Below are 20129 nucleotides of genomic sequence, written 5' to 3'. Positions count from 1 at the left end.
CCTTTTCGTTTAATTTAAATAAAATATAGAACGGCATGGCTCAAATGAGCATGGCCTCTTTAGTAGAACCCTACAGGAAGGGAACATCATTCTCTGACTGGGTTGATCGTCTGGAATATTGTTTTCTAGCTAACGATATAAACGAAGAGAGTAGAAAAGCTCATTTTATTACACTTAGTGGTCCTTTTGTGTACGCCGAATTAAAATTGTTATTTCCACTTGGTAATTTAAATACCATTCTCTATGGGGATATGATTAAAAAGCTTAAATCGAGATTTGATAAAACGCCTTCCGGGTTGGTGCAACGTGTGAGATTTTCCCAAAGGGTACAGCACCCAGATGAAACTTTGGAAGATGTATTGGCTATTAAACTCCAAGCAGAGTTCTGTTTCTTTGGAACTTTCAAAGACCAGGCTATTAGGGACAGGATTATTTCCGGTATTGGCGACATTCATTTACAACAAAAATTATTAAACGAGGACGAAGAATTAAGCGCGGAGGCAACTGAAAAGATTATTATCACTTGGGAGATGGCGAAATCTAATGCCAAATCGTTGGGTATCGGTAAATATACCAGAATATCTTCGTTTGCTGATACTAACTTGAACAGTCCTACAGTGCAAAAGATTTTCAAAACTTATGAGGTAGCAGATGGGTCCAATCAATCCCCTAGTTACCCTAGAGGGCCAGTGGGGTCAAGGTTAGGTTACAAGCCATATTTTAGGGATGAGCAAAATAAAGACAGAAAATATAACAACATTAAACCAGCCGAATGGCGTAAGGGGCAGTTGGCTCAAAAACATAAGATGCAAAATATAATTTGTGACTTTTGCGGCGTTAGGGGTCACATCAAAAAGAAGTGTTTTAAGCTGAAAAATATTATGCGAGGCTCAGTAAAGTTCGTGAACGATTGGGAAAAGCCAGGCCCGAGTCAGAGTAAAAATATTGAGGAGATCTTCAGCCAGCTAAGGACAAATGATTTGGACAGCGATGACGACAAAGGTGATCTAACATGCATGCTAGTTTATAATATTAATAAAATTAACAGCCCCTGTTTAGTAAAAGTCTTTATAGAGGGAAAACCCATTCAAATGGAAATCGATTGTGGGTCATCGGTGACTGCCATGAGTAAAGACTCATACAGTTCATTTTTTAAAATGCCTCTGAGGATTTCAGAAAAGAAATTAGCGGTCGTCAATGGGGACAAATTGAAAATCGTGGGAGAGACAAATGTTTTAATTACATATGGTAATAAACAACTAAACCTTAGTTGTATTAGATAGTAAACACAATTTTATTCCACTTCTGGGGCGTGATGGTTTGGATTTGTTTTTCAGTAATTGGAGAAATTTTTTCACAGGTTCGTTACAAATAAACAATATAAACGAGAGACAAAGTACTGAAGTGGTACAAGAAATTAAGCATAAATTTGCTACTGTTTTCATTAAAGATTTCTCTTCACCAATAAAAAATTTTGAAGCAGATTTGGTATTGAAAAATGACACACCTATATTTAAAAAGGCATACAATGTACCTTATCGGTTGAGGGTAAAAGTCTTAACTTATTTAGATAAACTGGAAGCAGAAAAGGTTATAAGTCCAATCAAACCAGTGAGATGGGGTCTCCTATCGTAATCGTTATGAAGAAAAATAACGATATTAGATTGGTAATAGACTGCAAAGTCTCTATTAATAAGAGTCTTATTCCAAACACTTATCCTTTACCTGTTGCTCAGGATTTATTTGCCGGATTGGCAGGATGCAGTGTTTTTTGTGCACTAGATCTTGAGGGAGCTTATACACAATTGTCTTTGTCTAAAAAATCTAGGAAATTTGTGGTAATAAATACAATCAAAGGATTGTATACATATAATAGATTACCACAGGGAGCTTCTTCAAGTGCATCCATTTTCCAACAGGTAATGGATCAAGTTTTACATGGGATTGAAAATGTTTCCTGTTATTTAGACGATGTCCTTGTAGCAGGAAAAAAATTGCAGGATTGTTCAGAAAAATTGGAGATTGTTTTATCAAGACTATTAGAAGCAAATATAAAAGTAAACTGGGAGAAATGCAAATTTTTCGTTTCTGAGCTACCTTACTTGGGGCACATTTTAAGCAAAGACGGGTTACTACCTTGTCCTAATAAAATAAAGACAGTAAGAGAAGCGAAGGCGCCTACAAATGTAACAGAATTGAAATCATTTCTGGGACTTATAAATTAGTACCACAAGTTAATACCTCATTTATCCTCGAAGCTATGTCATTTATATAATCTTCTTAGAAACGATACAGAATATTTTTGGAATACAAACTGTGAAAAAGCCTTTAAGGAAAGCAAAGCCTCCTTGCTAAATAGTCAAATATTAGAATTTTATGATCCAAAAAAGCAGATAGTAATTGTATCCGATGCGTCAGGCTATGGCCTTGGAGGGGTAATGGCGCATATTATATATGGAGTAGAAAAACCCGTATGCTTCACATCTTTCTCTTTGAACACAGCACAGAAAAATTACCCTATCCTTCATTTAGAAGCATTGGCTCTAGTTTCTACAATTAAAAAGTTTCATAAATATCTTTATGGTCAAAAATTCCAAGTATACACAGATCATAAACCATTAGTGGGAATTTTTGGTAGTGAGGGAAAGAATGCAATTTTTGTTACCAGACTGCAGCGATACGTGTTGGAAATGTCCATTTATGATTTTGACATCAAGTACAGACCGTCTTCCCAAATGGGAAACGCTGACTTTTGTTCACGTTTTCCTTTAGCGGAAGCGGTGCCTAAAAATTTAGATGAAGAATTGATCAGGAGTATAAATTTCAGTAGGGAACTTCCTATTGACTCAGTGCAAATAGCCAAAATGACTAGAGACGATGAATTCCTAATGGAAATTATTAAATATATTAAAGATGGTTGGCCAAGGAAAATAGACAAACGCTTCGTCAACGTTTTTTCTAATCAGCAAGATTTAGAATTAGTTGACGAGTGCTTATTGTATAAAAATAGGGTTGTTATACCACAACTCATGCAAAGTGGAATACTCAATTTATTACATGCCAACCATATTGGGATGGTAAAGATGAAACAGCTGGCTAGGCGCACTGTATTTTGGTATGGAATCAATTCAGATATAGAGAGACACGTTACAAACTGTGATATTTGCAGTAGTATGGCAATAAAGCCAAATCCAAACATAGAATCCAAATGGACTCCTACTATAAAACCTTTTAGTAGGATACATATTGATTTTTTTTTATTTTGAGCAACGTACATATCTATTGATAGTAGATAGCTTTTCCAAATGGATTGAGGTTGAAAATATGAAGAAAATTAGTTGCTTTTTTCGCTAGATTTGGTTAACCAGATTTCTGGTATCTGACGGAGGACCCCCTTTTAACTCTTATAATTTTGTTAATTTTTTGGAAAGGCAAGGGATCAAAGTGCTCAAAAGCCCGCCATACAACCCGTCAAGTAACGGGCAGGCGGAGAGGTTGGTAAGAACGGTGAAGGAAGTTTTGAAAAAGTTCTTAATGGAGCCTTCAACGAAAGAGTTAAATTGGGAGGACCAAATAAATTTATTTCTATTTACTTATAGAAACACTTGTTTGGCAAACGACGGTAGCTTTCCGTCTAAAAAAAATTTCAATTTCTCTCCAAAAACCTTGCTTGATTTAATTAATCCCAAAAAAACATTATAAACGACAGTTGTCGTCACCTTCCCCTCCACAAGATGAGAAATTATCAAGCCCTACTAATGTAGGAAACAAACCTACTAATGTAGGTCTAAAACGTACTAACGAAATTGATGAACTGATGGCGGGTGATGTGGTGTGGTATAAAAACCACAACCCTCGTAATCATATGCGTTGGCTTAAAGCTAATTTCTTGAAACGATTTTCTAAAAATACCTTTCAGATATTGATTGGAAACGTGCCGGTTATGGCCCATCGAGGACAAATAAGAGTGGTTGACAGGAAACCAGAGGGACCGAAATTGATTCCGCTCTGGAATCCGTTCGAAGGGACGGAAAGCTCGAGACGACAAGATAGCATGGAAGGAGAAGAGGACTGTAGAGGTTTTCCGGAGAACAATTTGCCTAATCGAGGCAGAAAGAGAAAGCTTCCGATGGAATCATCGGAGATCGTACTTAGGCGTTCGAATAGAGTGAAAAGAGTAAAAAGAGATGAAAAATATGTTTATACTTAGTCTTAAACTTTTCGAATTTGGACTTCAAGCAAGTCAATAATAAATCTGTAAATATCGAGTAATTATATTGTATAAACCATTTTGTTAATTAGGTTTTAAGAAAACAACTAATTAAAAGGGAAGTGCTATGGCATACGCCCTTTTCGAAAGCTTCCATGGTAACGTTTGTTACGTCGGAAGTTTATAGCACCGTCTAAACGTAACTTCGGTTACGTTAGACGTGAACGATATAAAGAATAAACTGTCAGCTAGTCTGACATTCGAACGTTGATTCTTGAACTGTGAAGACTGTTTCTTTTTGATAGTGCTAAAGTGATCCGAACGATACCTTCTAATTTGCTACTGGACTTGGGACGCTTTCTTCACTTAGGAGTTTCCTGGCATTTTACTGGCGATAGTTAGGTGAGTCCGCTTAGCGCCTGGGGTTTAGAAAAACCCCTATTTACTCAGGCCAATTGGTCAGTCTGACGAACAGTTAGTTCGTCAAATTTCTCAAAATTATTCAGAGATTAGATATAAAAACCACCTCAACCGGTTTCGAAGTGTAGTTTCCTGCAGTAATCGCATCGCTCGATACTCATCTCCGGGTTCCAACTCATGACTTGGAGCGGTAAATGCGCCATCTTCAAAGCTGAAATAGTCGCGAAGCTGTTCGGAGAGTTCGCGGTCGCGATCAGCGACTCCGACGTGGGATCTGACGATTGATGAACGTAGCCATAGATGCTCACCCAGATCGATCGTGCAAAAGTGTATAGTGCTTCTGGCGACATTCGTTGACACCACTGACTTTCCGGGATTGGCATGGCCACTTGCTGTGACTATTAAGGCACGTCCTACAGAGTTTCTTTCGCTGGACTTGCAAATATTACTCCGGGTAACCGAATTCTCCAGATAACACTGGTCAACACAGGTGCACTCCAAAAGTTCACACCGGAAAAAATAAAAGATTCCTGTGAATTGTGGTGTCCCTAGTCACCAACTTTTTTTCAGACACTTTGATGAGTTTGCTCTTAAAAATAACGTTAAAGCGACAAAGATGACATTGTGACGTGACGTTTTGTATTGAAATAGGTACCTACGTCACTGTTTTTGTGTTTTTTTTATTTATTTTATGCAACGTACGAATAAGACAAAACTAAAAGGCAGGTACCAAAAGATAGGTTTTCGAATAATGAACAAATTGGAATGATAAACCCATATTCGAAAAAATAGCACTTACGTCGCTTTATCATCTTACGGCAGTAGAGGCACCAAAATTTATAGGAATGGTTAAATAGCTATAGGGGTTAGCGGGGTAAGACCGCCCCCTTAAGCCGTTATGTTTATAGAAAAAAAATCATTTTTTCTTTGCTAAGATGCTCTTCTATTCAATATCCGCATCTAAAAAATAAGTACTGAAATATTTTTGTTTATTTTCTAGCTTTTTTTTCAATATTAAAAAAGCATTGAAAATTTGCAGATCTTTTTCATGCGGGGTAAGCCCGCCTGAAACTTCCGAGTCAAGAAGTTGTTTTCAAAAGGGTCTTATGGGGCAACTAGACCTTCCATTTGACACTGATTTTATGAAAATCGGTTCAGCCATCTCTGAGAAACATGAGTGAGATTGAACAGTCTCCAGAACACGTTTCTTTCCATAACTTTTGAACCATATGTTCAATCTGTATGAAATTCAAAAGTTAAGGGTATTTTAGGTAGCCCGTTCATTTAAAATCAATTCGGTTCAAATCGGTTGTGTAGTTCAGAGATAATGATGTTTCGTGATTTTTACATTTTGATACATAACCTCTAAACTAAAAATCCGATCACAATGAAATTCAATAAATTTCTTAAGGGGCAACTAGACCTTTCATTTGCAATTGATTTCATGAAAATCGGTTCAGCCATCTCTGAGAAAAGTGAGTGAGTATAAAAGTCTGCACATACACACATACAGATTATGCTCAGCTCGTCGAGCTGAGTCGAGTGATATATGCCATTCGGCCCTTTTGAGCACTTTTATATCTTCGGTTTTGCAAGTGACTGCTATACGTTTCTAGAAGAAAAGCAAAAAATATACGCTGTACAAAATCTGAAAAAAAAGAAGTCATACCGATCAAACAAACCGTCCTGGCTCTAAAATTATTATTGTTCATTAAGAACATTTTTACACAAGATTAGTTTTCCAAAAATTAGTCTTGTTAAAAAAAGTAAAAGAGTAAAAGAGTGGGCGCGCTCGTGTGCATATGATCTCGGGAGCGAATGCGAGCAAGGAAGACAGCGAGAAAGAACGAGAAATAGCTGAATACCCTGTTCACACTACACCGCATATCACCTGATGTCAGGCGATTCGTGCTATCGATCCATATTACCTGATATTCCATACAATCGAGCTGTCATCGGATATCACCACGGCTACATGATATCGCGGATATCACGCTCGGAAACCCATAAAAACCAGATTTGCAGCACTGCCCATAATTCAGAAATTGGCTAATATGCCATTTTCACCAAAATCGAGAAAACAGTTTCTCGTGATGGTACACACCCTAAACAAGGTCCCTATGGAAGCCGATTGTGAAAAAATGCATTTGGGAAGGCAGCAAACGTGAAACAATTTTGGCTAATATCCAAAATAATTGAGAAGTTGGCTAATATCCAGTCAACCTGTGGCATGTTCACGAACCAGTGTATTATTACTGTACTGTGTTTCGTCTAACTTTCGAAAGTGTGTTGTAGCTTGGCGACAGGTAAGCGATCGTAAGGCCCTTGCATCAACAATTGTCTCGTCGTCCTTTTCATCCTCATTGGTGTTTCCGTGTTGTTTTATCAAATTTAAAACCATTTTTATCACCAGCGAGTACGATATAATTCACACCGTATGGATATTAGCCAAATTGCACACCGTTTTGTCAACTGACCTTTCGTTTATAATTGAAAAAACGGCTTCTGTGTTAAAAATACGTGGCGGATGGAATTATTCTACAGATTTCTCTGTTTCAACTCAACGGCAAGATTCCAGCATGTATGAAGGATTATATACTCAATAAAAAAGTTGTCATGAACAGTCAAAATATGTTGTGCCGACAAAAAACTTTCAAATGCGTTTTTCTCGATTTGATGCTTATAGCATATTAGCCAATGTTTGAATTATGGGCAGAGCAGTCGGCAACACGACCAAAAGTTATTTGACGCAACCCTACAAATTTCGCAATTCGCGTTGCATACGAGTAAGAAGGAAGGAAATACTTTTGCTATTTTCATCCCGCACATTTTGACAATTGCATATGAGAGTTCGCGTTGGTGTGAGCCAACTAGTTGACATCTTTATCCTAATTGCATTGCTCTTGTTGTCTTGTTATCATCAGGTAATATTCGGCGTAGTCTGAATAAGGCATAGATGGAGAATACTGTATAATATCAGCAGCTACGAAACCTCTTGAGGTGTTGCATGCTGTTCATGAGTGAGACTAACAACCAGTGGTTAAAATTATCAAATGAGTTTCACAACATTGAAACTATGCTTTTTCGTCGTGTAGGTGATACATATTACCATGACAATCGGTTTCACTATCCGATATGCGATGTAAACAAAAGTGTTCATCGTTACTTGACGTCTCAAAATGAATATAATACCCAACAAGAACGAAACAGAAGATATTCGTATTGGTTCATCTATCAATTCAAAAATAGCAACCGTGAAAATGAAACTCAAAGGCAAAAAAAACAATTTCGATTTGAGGTACTGATATTTTTTGAAGTGCAGTTACATTTTTTTTATTTCGAAAATAATCTGAAATGGATAGCAATACCAACTGGAAGCTCTTCTCGTGATAACGATATTATCAAAACTAGAAAGCTTTGTGCAGGTATGGTTATCGTCCATATGTTTTCAACGTTGTAAAAAGTGCTTCAACATTGAAAATCTTCTTTTAGGGAAGCGTACGCTACGGGAAGTTGCTTTACCGCTGATTGCACGTGGGCGATGTCAAATTGATGTTGGGAGCGAATGCAAACATTCCTAAGTCGTTTTGGACGTCGGGAATATCACCCGGCATATCCGTACTAGTCATTCTTTTGAAGAGTATGAGCATTGTTTATTCAAAGATGATGAAATTACACAGAAGAAACTAAGAATCATCACCAATAGACAGGTCGCTTTAGCTGATCAATTGTTCATGAATTCAAATAATAAGTTTGTGATTATGATTGAACTTATTTATGAGAAATATCATTTATTAGAATTAACGTATTAAACGTTATAACTTAAATAAATTTTATGAATTATATACAATGATGGCTGCTGTAATTACGTATGAACTGGTCTAGGTCAGTCGGTTGCTTGTCGAATCCCAGAAATTCAATATTGAATATTGCATCTGAGCTCAACGTAACACAAATATTCAGTACAAGTTACTGACACTGATATTCGTTCTCATTTCCGTGGTGATGATAATGAATTTCAACTTTGACAACATATAAACGAATGTGAACTTTGACTGAGGAATGAATACCAACAAACGTTTTCATCGAAAATCAACATCTCGATCTGTCTAGCGACCGTTGTCTAGCTACAGTTTATGTTTGTGCATAGAAAAGATATTTGACGCTAAGGTTGGCTTGATATCAGTCTGTTTGAGTTTCTAGGCGGTGATTTTTCTCAACACTGCGTGCAGGATAGTTCATCTCCTTGTCCCAACCCTGTGAGCGCTTCGAAGGAATTCGAAAGTGTCCTCGATACGCATACGCAACCCATCACTCGATCCAAGGTAGCTTTGATAAGTCATGTAAGTTAATCCGGAAAACGTGTCGATTCTGTGTGGTGTTAGCAATTCGCTAAGAAACCCGTTCCGCAGAAAAACTAGTATTGAAGTGCGTTTACTGTGATTTCAAAGATTTATTAACTGCAAATCGATCTGAGAGGTATGTATTCAGTGTTGTACATGCTGATTATGAGGAATATGTCATGTTATTGTTATATATTTTTCATGGTTCATGCTGTACGTAAATAGAGCCCGATGCATGAGCTGATTTTTAATCCGTACACATAAGGTAATTTACTAATTCTCGTTAGTCTATGTCAGTTGTTATATTTTAAACTGCCATCCTACTTTAGTAGGCTGAGCAGAGGTACCGCCTTGAGCGGGACAGTACCGTTTCTCAGACTAGTAGTACCGTTTTTGGATACTCTTAAACAAAATTTTGAAAAAAGCTTCAATGAACGCAGGGTCCGTGGCAGTTGCAAACCGACAGTGTTCCAATAATTTACGAAATGAAAAGTTTCTAAGCTACCGGTAGCTTGTTAAAGTTACTTAGTACCTTTTGGTCTTCTTGGTAGTACTGGAAAGGACATTCTCTATCGTGAACAGTATGTGGATTGATGAAAAGTCACGACTGCAAGTTGATACCATGAGAGCAATGATAGCAATGGGAGCGCTTATTAGGCAACACTTCGATCTTTAAATTTCACGATCTTATTTTCAAAAATCACACTCTACTGCGGAAAGTTTCATCCTCAGCTAAGTTTTGCATTTGCACAGAATGAGGCAGATTCATAGAAGCAATGCATGCTTTGATAAATCTGCCTCATTCTGTAGGTGCCCCTGTACGGATTTCGATTCAAAACTGAGGTGATTACTATCTACGTGATTTAAACCCAATTAAATACAGTTTTGCGGTCCTGTGATTGTAAATATCGATAAAATAAATAACAAAATAATGCCAGAAACTATCATATAAAAGGTATCGTGATTATAGGATATTATATTGATTAATCAATATTCTTGAGTGCTCAAGTGTACGGATTTCGGAGCCGCACGGTATCATACGAAAATGGGGGTACGTTGTTCTCCCGGTGCATGCGTGAAACCGCCTTGGTACGAATTCATTTGCTAGAGGAAAAAGACGGCGGAGCAGAATTTGGAAGAGTATTTCCAGATGGCGTTGACCAACGTTACGCCACGGTAGTTACTTTACAGTAACCGATCGCCTATTCTATAGATGGAGCATACAATTTTGAAGTAGAATACTTCTCTCAGGAAGTTCGGCTACATAGGGATGTGAAATGAAAATCTAAAACCGAAAAAAGTGAAAAATATGTCCAATTTCAAATGCTAATAAATCGGTTAGTATTTGATGGATTTCCTTTGTTCTTGCAGCAATAGATTGGAAAATCTTCTAAGATTCTTCCCAAAAGAAGATAATTCTAATTTTATAATTCACACTGTTGTACTATTGAAAATAGTCAAGCCTTGTCAAAACGGAAAAATCGACCTCTGATTGGTCGTTATATAATTGCTTCCCAAGCACGGTCGACAGAATCATATACCTTGCAATTGAAAACCTGCTATTTGGCTTATATAAGAGCCTGTTTCAGCCTAAGCCGCTCATAATAGTTCTAGACAGCGACAACAGCAGTCGTCCTTCCTTAGCAGCAGCACTAGCCCGTCTAATTTGCTGAATGTGAAATAGCTTCCACAGTGCATGTTGTCCGTGTATCTCAATTCCCCCACTGTTAGAGCAGCTCAAAGGTTGCGATCAGCAGTGGGTTGCGCCTGTGGCTGCCTTCAAATCAAACAAATCACTTGCCCTGTGGTTTGTCACCACGTCTCAGGCCCCTGCCAGGCTAAACACCAACGCGAGCGATCGGGCGAAATTTTTGCCGTACATCAGCCGGCACTTTCTCTAAAGCGGCATCTATAAATTACGTAACGCTCGTAGGGGGGAGGGGGAGTAAACTCGGGCGTTACGATTTGTTACACAGGGGAGGGGGGGAGGTGAGTTCAGCGTTACGTAACGAAAAATCTCTGGAGAGACTTTCAAAAACGAGCATTTTTATCAAGGAAATCCTTCTGCAGCGTTACGTAATTTTTATGGGGGGGAAGGTGTTGGCGTTACGTTTCGTTACACATGGGGTGGTGGGGGTCCAATAATTGGGTTTTTTGCGTTACGTAATTTATGGATGTCGCCTAATGGAAAAGTTGGATCATTTTGTTCAGAAGAATTTTACTGTCGGTAATATTACAGAGATGCGATTGCATTATATCCGATATGGAATTGAACAATTGTTCTTTTAAGGACAAATAAAACACTTAATTTGAAGAGTTAATAACTTTGGGTACCAGTAGCAGTATGTTAACAGCCTCAGCGGTAAGTGCAGCCGGTACTTCCATTAGGCCGACGTTATAAGAAAGTAAATGGAAGCGGCACGGCGAAACAGTTCGGGTGTGCTTAGACGCGCGTCATTTTTCATTGTTGATATTATTCCCCACATGAAACGACGCGCTTTCGTACGATAGCGGCGGTATTAGCGGTGGATGCATTTGCCAACACTTACTCCAGTAAAGACGTGTCTAAACACCTTTCTATTGTGTTGGCCGTGCGCATTAGGCCTATGCCAGGCTAAACGCGGAAAGCGGCGCGAACCGATTCACCCGGCCGTACGTTAATGTACAGCCGTAAGTAGAGCTGTACATTAACCTACGGCCGGGTGATCAGAATAGAATTCCTAACTACGATGCCGTTCCTGAATGCGAAACCACTATTTTCCTGCTATCGGAGCATACTTGCCGGTTGAGGGTTTCGGCCTTCCTCCGGTGAAGCTCTGCCTTATTTCGGCAACTACACAAGCATTCTGGATTTTGGCAATCAAAACTTCTGCTGGCTGTCTGTTTTTCAGTGTGAAAACAGCCTTTAACTTTGTTATCAGAGTGCCTGATTACGATTTGGTAATATTGTTTGAATTAAATGTTTACAAAATTTTACAATATTCCTCTTTCTCCCATTCAATAAAACAGGTAATACGATGCCTTCGTCATACGCAAGTTCACCACTCCCGCTATCGGCGTAACACAAAGATGCAATCAGCGTCAGATCCGAATTTTTTTTTTCCAACAACAAACTGTCCTTTTTAGGACAACCAAACAAATGAATTGAAGATTTAAAATTTTCCTCGTTCTGAGCTTTAATCAAAAGTTAATTATCTTAATTTGAATTCACATGTACATATACTCTGACTGTTGAATCTTGTTTGCGCCGCAAAGGGTTTGTACTTTTCCTGTTCAGTGAGGTCGTATTTATATGTGCAAACTGAAATTGAGTAGTACTTCAACTTCATTTGCACAGAATTTTCAATACTGCCAATGAGCGGTCAACATTTATTTACTAGAAAAAATGACTGACACGCAAGCAGCCGGGTTAACTCTCTTGTAAAAGTATTCTACTTCAACCTTGCGGTCGTGGCTTTGCACACAACCCTCCTGTGATTTTTTTCCATCCATTTCTCCGGTAGTCTCTCTCCCTCCCAGATCCTGGAAATTACAAAGTGGAGTGCCGTTGCTAGTGCTTCTTCGCCGTGTTTTTAGAGCAATGCCGGTAGTCTGTCCTTACCAGCGATTCAATTGTTCTTTAGTGACCCAATTTCCCGTTTGATCTCCTGGGTTTGTAGGCACTCCAAGGATAACTATCCTTTCGCCTCCTTCCGTTGCTCCGCTATTGAGGTGCTCATCGAAAAACTGCTTCCAGCTGGTGACCACCTCACGCTCGCTTGTGATCAGGCTTCCCTCCTTGTCCCTGCACATATCTAGACTCGATGTGTAGCTCTCTCTCATGTGGTCTTGAGGTACGATGCTGGCCTAGCAAGCCAGTTGTCGTATGTTCGACTTTCGGCTCAGGAAAAACTTTTAGTTTCAGTAGGATCGTGACGCTAGACCCGCAATTGTTCTGTACACTAAACAGATTGCTGCTCCAAGGTCAAGTTCCGAATCGGAATGTAGCACCAAGGCTTTGCTTTGCTTTTTGTGTAGCTCTTACGGGATTAGTTCACGTTCTCGTGAAACTTGCGCGTGTCATTAATTCGAAACGTTTGTTTCGGCTCACTACACAATCTCTGTCCTCCTGCTTGTATTTCTACTCTTCCAAAACACAAATTTCGAGCTCGTCGATATTTAACCGCGTACTTCGAAAAATCCGTTGGATTCTGAAAAATAACTTCAGACCAAGTTCCACAATATCCAGAAGGATGAAAAAACGAGTGATAAGAAAGAAAGCAAGGGCCGCGGAAGGAAGGTTGCACCTCTTCACCTTCACTCTTCACCGTACAGCAGCAGGTCGTGGATAAGTGAAACAACAGAGTTCTCCGGCCAGCAGGCGACAGAAACGAAATCACACGTGATGACCGATTTCCGCTGCTGCCTAATCGAGTAAAGACCAACAAAATCTTCGGAAGCCTCCTCTAAAAAACTAGAAGGTTTGGAAATCCTGCAGCGACCGCTAGCGGCAGCCTGGAATAAAAGTAACCAGTGAACTTTCAAGAAGCGATATGTTTTCAAGTGAAATTCGATGAGCTTTAGGTTGATAAAATATTTTTATTTTGGTAAATAAATCTATTTATTTCAATGTAGCAATTGAATTGCTGGACCCTGTAAAAGTATCAAATTACTCATACCCTTGAAAAAGGTTTTCAAGAATTATTCTGTACCGACCAGTTCTAAAACCAGTCTGACAAGTATTGAATATTGAGATTTTACGAAGCTGTAAGCAGAAATTGAAACTAGTTCTGGTGTTATTTAGTATAGATATTAAATTATTGGATTTACAAGATAAGTCTCATCATAACTATTCGAAACTGTTGAGGTTTCAATGACACCTTTCAAAAGCTCAAGAAAATCTTCTACTTTGTGTTCAAAACCATGAAGAAATCGTAAAGAGCAAATCCCGACAAAAATCCAATAGTGGGGGATTTGATTCAGGTCGTAACCCTAAGAGCGCAGCCTACTGCGATCATTTGTACAATCGTACATTGCACACTGGGCCAGAAATGGAATCTAGCGGAACGAAATTGATAGCGCTCTCAGGGTTTGACCAATCGGTTTTCAGTCTTCTACAAAGTTTCTCGGTATAGTTAGGGCTTCATTTTGGATGTTTGAATTAGTTCGGAATTCAGCCGCAAAGGTAGCGTTGCGATGCCAACTTCTTTCTCTTACACGCTAGAGCTTTGCGGTATTCGACAAAGTTGTAGATTTCTAAATTCCATAAAACTTTACAGAACATACAAAATTTTTAACTCTTCAAGTTTCAGAGATCTACGAGTTTTTATAAATTTTGTCTGAATTTCACGTTTTATTGTGATAATAGAAATTGAATAAATACGTCGTTTTCTTCCGAGTACAGAAATTTTTGAACTACTCAAGTGAAAATATTTCACAAAATTTGAAAAAAATACATAATTTTGTGAAGTAGATATCTCAGCGGGTAGCAAATATTAGCAAATCATGATTTTTTCAAAAAATTGTCCATCAAAAAATCTTCATTTTCTGAAATTTTGAAAGAGGTGGTTTTTGGTGTTTTTGTGATATTTCAGTTTGAATATAACCATAGGTTTCATGTAAAATAACAATTGCTATGTATTTATTGCATGGAATACACGGTGCAGTACTTTGATACTCTATCCAACCCATGTGTAGTCTCCAGCAAAGTTTCTCAGTGTAATAAGAACTTCAACTTGACGCTCACTTTAGTTCGCGATTTTGCCGCAGAGATGGCACTTCGACACCAACTTTTTATTCTTACACGCTTGAGCTCTGCAGTTTCAACAAAGTTTTAGATTAGAAAATTTATGAACTTCGTAGAAGAAACAAAATTTCTGTCTCTTAAATTTTTTTGGAAATTTACGAGTTTTTGAAGAATTTGTTTGAGTTTCACGATTTTTGTAATAGTTTTGTGATTCGAAACATTAAAATCACCAAAGAATATGCAATTTTCTGAATCAGCATACGTTTTCGGTTTAAGTAGGCGGCGAGTTTTCGTTAGTAAAGCTAGGCTTATTGAGAGTAGATCCATTGCTTTTGGATTTGGCTACGAAACAAACAAAGTAACAAAGTAACAACAAAAAACACCTCTTTCAAAATTTCTGAAAATGAAGATTTTTTGATGGACTATTCTTACAAAAAATCATGGATTTCTAATACTTGCTACCCGCTGAGATATCTACTTCACAAAATTATGTATTTTTTTTCAAATTTTGTGTAATTTTTTCACTTGAGTACTTCAAAAATTTCTGTACTCGGAAGAAAACGACGTATTTATTCAATTTCTATCGAGAAAAAATTTGTAAGAAATTAATTCTAATGAACTCATAAAATTATCACAATAAAACGTGAAATTCAGACAAAATTTATAAAAACTCGTAGATCTCTGAAACTTGAAGAGTTAGAAATTTTGTATATTCTGTAAAGTTTCATGGAATTTAGAGATCTACAACTTTGTCGAATACTGCAAAGCTCTAGCGTGTAAGAGAAAGAAATTGGCATCGCAACGCCACCTTTGCGGCTGAATTCCGAACTGATTCAAACATCCAAAATGAAGCCCTAACTATACCGAGAAACTTTGTAGAAGACTGAAAACCGATTGGTCAAACCCTGAGAGCGCTATTAATTTCGTTCCGCTAGATTCCATTTCTGGCCCAGTGTGCATTGAGACGCATTGGAAGTTTTCCGATCGAATCTGGTAAAGACTCAAAACAAGAAAGTTTGATAGTGGACAAACATAGATTGACAGAAAATTGTCTTGTTTTATCATTTTTAATTTTTATTAATTTCTTTGACCTGGATTTTTCCAGAACCGTGAAACTGACTATGACGAAAATAAATACTACATTTCTATTCATTACAAAAACAACCGAAAAATTAGTACAACAAATTTTTGGTTTAGCTCTGTTGCAACCTCAAGCTTGCTGCCGCGGTGACTGTTCCGGTACGAATCGTGCAACGCCGGAGTCACTCCCGCTGCTGTCGACAGTTCTAAGCCCCTCGTGGTGAGCCTGGTTCCCCCTCTGGAACTGCTCGATGATGTTCTGTCGAAAGTCGGCCGCATCGCGGTGCAAAGTCTTCACATCACTACCGTAGTCGAGGCTCTTTCGATCGAAACCGATTGCGACTCAAAATTCGTGGATGACGGAATCACCAGATTCTCACTGTCGTTCGGTTGTTGGCCCACCGAAGTGGCGTACATGACGTACACTTTCTCTTCCGGATCCGGAAGGCGCGCGTTGAAATTGACCGGCGTGACGATCTGGATCTGTTCGCCGGGTTGCTGTATAGGCTGCTGCTGCTGCTGCTGCGGGACGATACGGTTCACTGCGAGAGGTATTGCCGGCTGGACGACGCGAGGTGACACTTTGTTGACGCTTTGTACGGTGATGGTGGCCGGGGGAGCTGCAGTGGCAGTTAATGTGGGCGCCTCGGTTGTGGTTGCGAAATCGTTTGTCGGGATGGACAGTTGATGCGGAAGCGCCTCCTCGTTGTCGGTCACGGCAGTGGGGTTTGTGAGCTGGCTAAGAACAAAACTACCGGGAGCATCCTGATCTGATGGCTCTGGTTCCTGTAGGCGCGGATCGATGAAGGGTTCCATGTCTTTTACTGGTGAAATGATGTTCTCGATAGTGATCTGCTCGGGTTCTAGCGAGTAAGAATGTCCTTCGGATTTGACGGTTTCGATAGAGTATTGGCCGTCAGGCGAAGATTGGTCGTACTTTATCGAGTAGGAATCAACTGGTGCAATGTAGTGTTCAGACTTCATGACTGAAGGCACTTGATCAAACACGGGAGGCGACGATAGCGGCATGTATCGCACGGGTTGTACACCGGGAACTATTCGAGGAGACGCCATGTATTGAGGTTGTGCATAAGGTGAGAAAGCCTGCATTGGTTGTGTTTGGTGATAATACGGTACGTATCTCGAATTTGACGGCGCCGGTTGTTGATAGTAAGAATTGTACCTCAAACTTGGGGAAGGTGGCGGAGAGAAAGCCCTTGGGGCAGGTTTAAAGAAGTACTCTAACAGCGAGCCGTAATTTGAAACTGCGTCGCACACGCAAACAGAGATCACTAGCAGCGTTAGGAGGATCTGCAAAAAGAAAACACACTTGACAACACTGCTTCCGGTCACTTTCATCGAACTCGCTCACCTTATTCATTTTGATTTTCGCTCATCCACGTCTCCGGAACTGGCTAGAACTACACCGGCAGACGATAGCCGTGACACTGAAATGCGCCGCCGGCGCGGGGCAGATTTTTATAGTGCACCCCCGAATTCGGAGATTTTCGAAATTGCCTAACGCTAACCCGGACCTCGCGTGGTCGGGCCGGAGGCAGCTCACGGTATGCGCAGATCGGCCACATCCCCGTCCTATTTGAATTTTTTTGTTCAGGAAGAAGCAGAAGAAGCAAACACCACCGCATCTTCGCGGATTTCAACCGAAATCGTTTTTTACCTTATAAAAATTCATATCTCAACTGGACCGATTGACGCCGAGCGCTCGCTCGCTGTGCGTCTCCTTCCCCCCGCGGAGCAGTGAAAGCTTCGCTTCTCGGGTGCGGAATCGAATTACCATTTGATAACAACAAAGCAGTTACAGATTTCCAAACGAAGAAGATGCCTTACGGCACGCGAGGATACCTTGAATGCGGTCGCTGACCAGCCGGCAGTGCCGGCTCCGGTGCCGTTTGAGTGCTTGGAACCAAGAAAAAAAGAACCACAAAATATTATGTCACAGAACGAATTGGTGTCACTTGGAAACCTTTGAAACTTTTCCATCATTTTTTTTTTTTTGTGTAAACTTCACATAATTTTTATGTTGTATCGCCATCCAAGACCTTAAAAGTTTCAAAAATTGAACTCAATTTCCAAAAACTTGGGCGAATAGTAATTTTTATGGTTTCTAGGAACGGGTTTTTACAACGATTCCGAGAACAACTTAGAAGCGTTTGTATCTTAATTTACAACGTGTTTTCGCTTGCTCTAACATTTGTTTTTCCTGTTTTTTTTTTATTTATTCCTCTTGAAAGCGTGTTTTAGCCATTCATTTTCATTGGTTTTCAAATGTACGTTCTAGTGATTGATGAATTTTTATCCATTATTTCCGGTTTTCAGAAACGACTACATACAGTAATTCTGAGATTGACTTGAGAATATAATACGTCTTTCAATAACACGCCCTTTTTGTAAGTTATTCGTTACTCTCCAGAAACAAACATAAATTTGCTGAAATGTATAATTAATTAAACACAATTCATTCAATTCAATATAACACGATCGTAAATTTCAATTAACTCATTTTTGCTGCTGGAGAACTGTGAATAACACATAACATAACAGATCTTTTGAAAATCGAAAAGTTGAAAGTTTCCGAACCTAATTTAGAAGTATCCCAAAGACGGATGCATTTGGATAGTTAATCGCCAAGAGCCTAATGATTTGAAATTACTATTAGAATCATATTGCATGATTGGAAAATTTTTATCAAATGCTATGGAATAGTATTAGATTTCAACAACCTTAAGAAGCATTTTTCAGTGATTGACTGCAGAGACATCAATCAGAGACGATTCAAAATGTGTTGAACGATGTTGCATCTGATTATATTTTCATAAATGTTTTCAATTGTTTATTTTGAGCATAATTTGGGCTTTTTTAAAATCTTTATTGATTCTAGAAAACGTTTTTCGGCTTGTCTTTAGTTACGATTCTAAGCTAAATGAAGAATATTGTTTTTGCTGCCCCGCGGAAGTGTTGGCGACGCTTTTTAATATTCGTTTTCTCTTTGTTGGTTTTGTTCTGGCGTTGAAAAAGCATTTTCCACTGCTTTCGGCGTAATTTATATTAAAGCAATTTTCAGTTGAATTTGGGTTTATTTTCTGTTACCCTTTTTCTCATCAAATGCGTGTTTAGCGTTTCTTGGCCTAATTTTCGAAGCTCAATTCAAGACAGGCCTTTTATTTTTTTATTTTATACGTTGGTTATTCGCTACTTTAGTTTTTTGCCTTTCTCCTAGAAAGGTATAGCAATCACTGGAAAAACCAAAGGTATAAAAGTGGTCCCAATGGCCGAATGTCATATACCACTCGACCCCTTTCGACGAACTGAGCATTTTCTGTATGTATGTATGTGTGTATGTGTGTGTGTGTATGTATGTGCAACTTTTTTTTCTCACTCACTTTTCTCAGAGATGGCTGGACCGATTTTCATAAAATTAATTGCAAATGAACAGTGCGTCTTGAACTGTCCTACAGATCAGACGTTTTTTCGGTTGCTTGTGGACTGGTCTTTGACTGCCTATAGCTTCAAAGTTTGTGTTTTGTCAGTGTGTCTTTTAAAGATTACCTGAAAGTTATTTCCCATCAGTCTTTCTCAAGACTGCCTACTTTTGAGTTTAACATTTGTTTTAACTTTTTTCGTATCACCTGAAATGGCTGGACGGAAAAAGAAACCTCGCATCGCTGCGGGGAGGAAAAGAGAGGCATCTCTTTCTGACACATCGAGTGTCTGTAGTGACAATCCTTTTGATATTTTGCCTGAGCAAGAAGCTGGTGAAATGGAAGTTACCAATAATGAAACTATACAAAATATAAAATCTTTAAAAAAGGAGAAAGTTCCACCTATTGTGGTAACTATTTCTTCTGAATTTAATATATTCAAAAAGGAACTTTCAACGTTTGTTTCTGACGTTAAAGTTACCTATCAAATTGGCCGTAGAGGTGAATGCCGCTTATTAGCCGACTCAGTAAAGGGTCGTGATCGTCTTGTTCAGTATTTAACTGACAAGATGTACAATTTTTTTACATATGACACCAAGAACGCCAAGCCGTTCAAGGTTGTCTTGAAAGGTCTCACCAACGATCAAACCGTTGATGAGATCAAACTTACTCTAACAGAATTACTTGGCATAGCCCCTACCCAAGTAATTCTAATGAAACAAAAATCACGAGGCGAAAACAGTCAGAGAACTGGAATTTCCCTTGTTAATTATTTAATTCATTTTAACCGCAATGAGGTTAACAACTTAAATTTTTTTGAAAAAGCACATGCTTTGTATAATGTGCGTGTAAAGTGGGAAACTTATAGGAAGTATGGCGGAGGTGAAAAGCATATCACCCAATGCCGTACT

The 20129-nt window shown here is 38.9% G+C and overlaps 2 protein-coding genes across 3 annotated transcripts in view; one reads left to right on the top strand and one right to left on the bottom strand.

The window, feature by feature from the left end:
• The window catches only part of LOC129717478 (uncharacterized), a 125208-nt gene that overhangs the window by 14772 nt on the left and 90307 nt on the right, over positions 1-20129 (top strand). Inside the window, exon 3 of one of the 2 annotated variants that reach the window (XM_055667387.1) lies at positions 30-1497. The exons of the other annotated variant lie outside the window; for it this stretch is intronic. Coding sequence (XP_055523362.1) covers positions 36-1283 — 1248 coding nt within the window. The 5' untranslated portion in view covers positions 30-35 and the 3' untranslated portion in view covers positions 1284-1497. Of the gene's footprint in view, positions 1-29; positions 1498-20129 lie in introns of those variants that run through there. 2 annotated transcript variants of the gene reach the window in all.
• LOC129717480 (uncharacterized) lies at positions 15821-17327 on the bottom strand. Its single transcript, XM_055667395.1, has 2 exons — positions 17151-17327; positions 15821-17089 (listed from the first exon to the last, which is right to left on the bottom strand). Exons 1-2 carry the CDS (start codon positions 17157-17159, stop codon positions 16073-16075), a joined length of 1026 nt encoding a protein of 341 aa, XP_055523370.1. The 5' UTR covers positions 17160-17327; the 3' UTR covers positions 15821-16072.

This window comes from Wyeomyia smithii, chromosome 1 (genome assembly GCF_029784165.1).
Source record: "Wyeomyia smithii strain HCP4-BCI-WySm-NY-G18 chromosome 1, ASM2978416v1, whole genome shotgun sequence".
In the NCBI taxonomy this organism is placed as follows: Eukaryota; Metazoa; Arthropoda; class Insecta; order Diptera; family Culicidae; genus Wyeomyia; species Wyeomyia smithii.
This window is presented reverse-complemented; position numbering and strand designations above follow the sequence as displayed.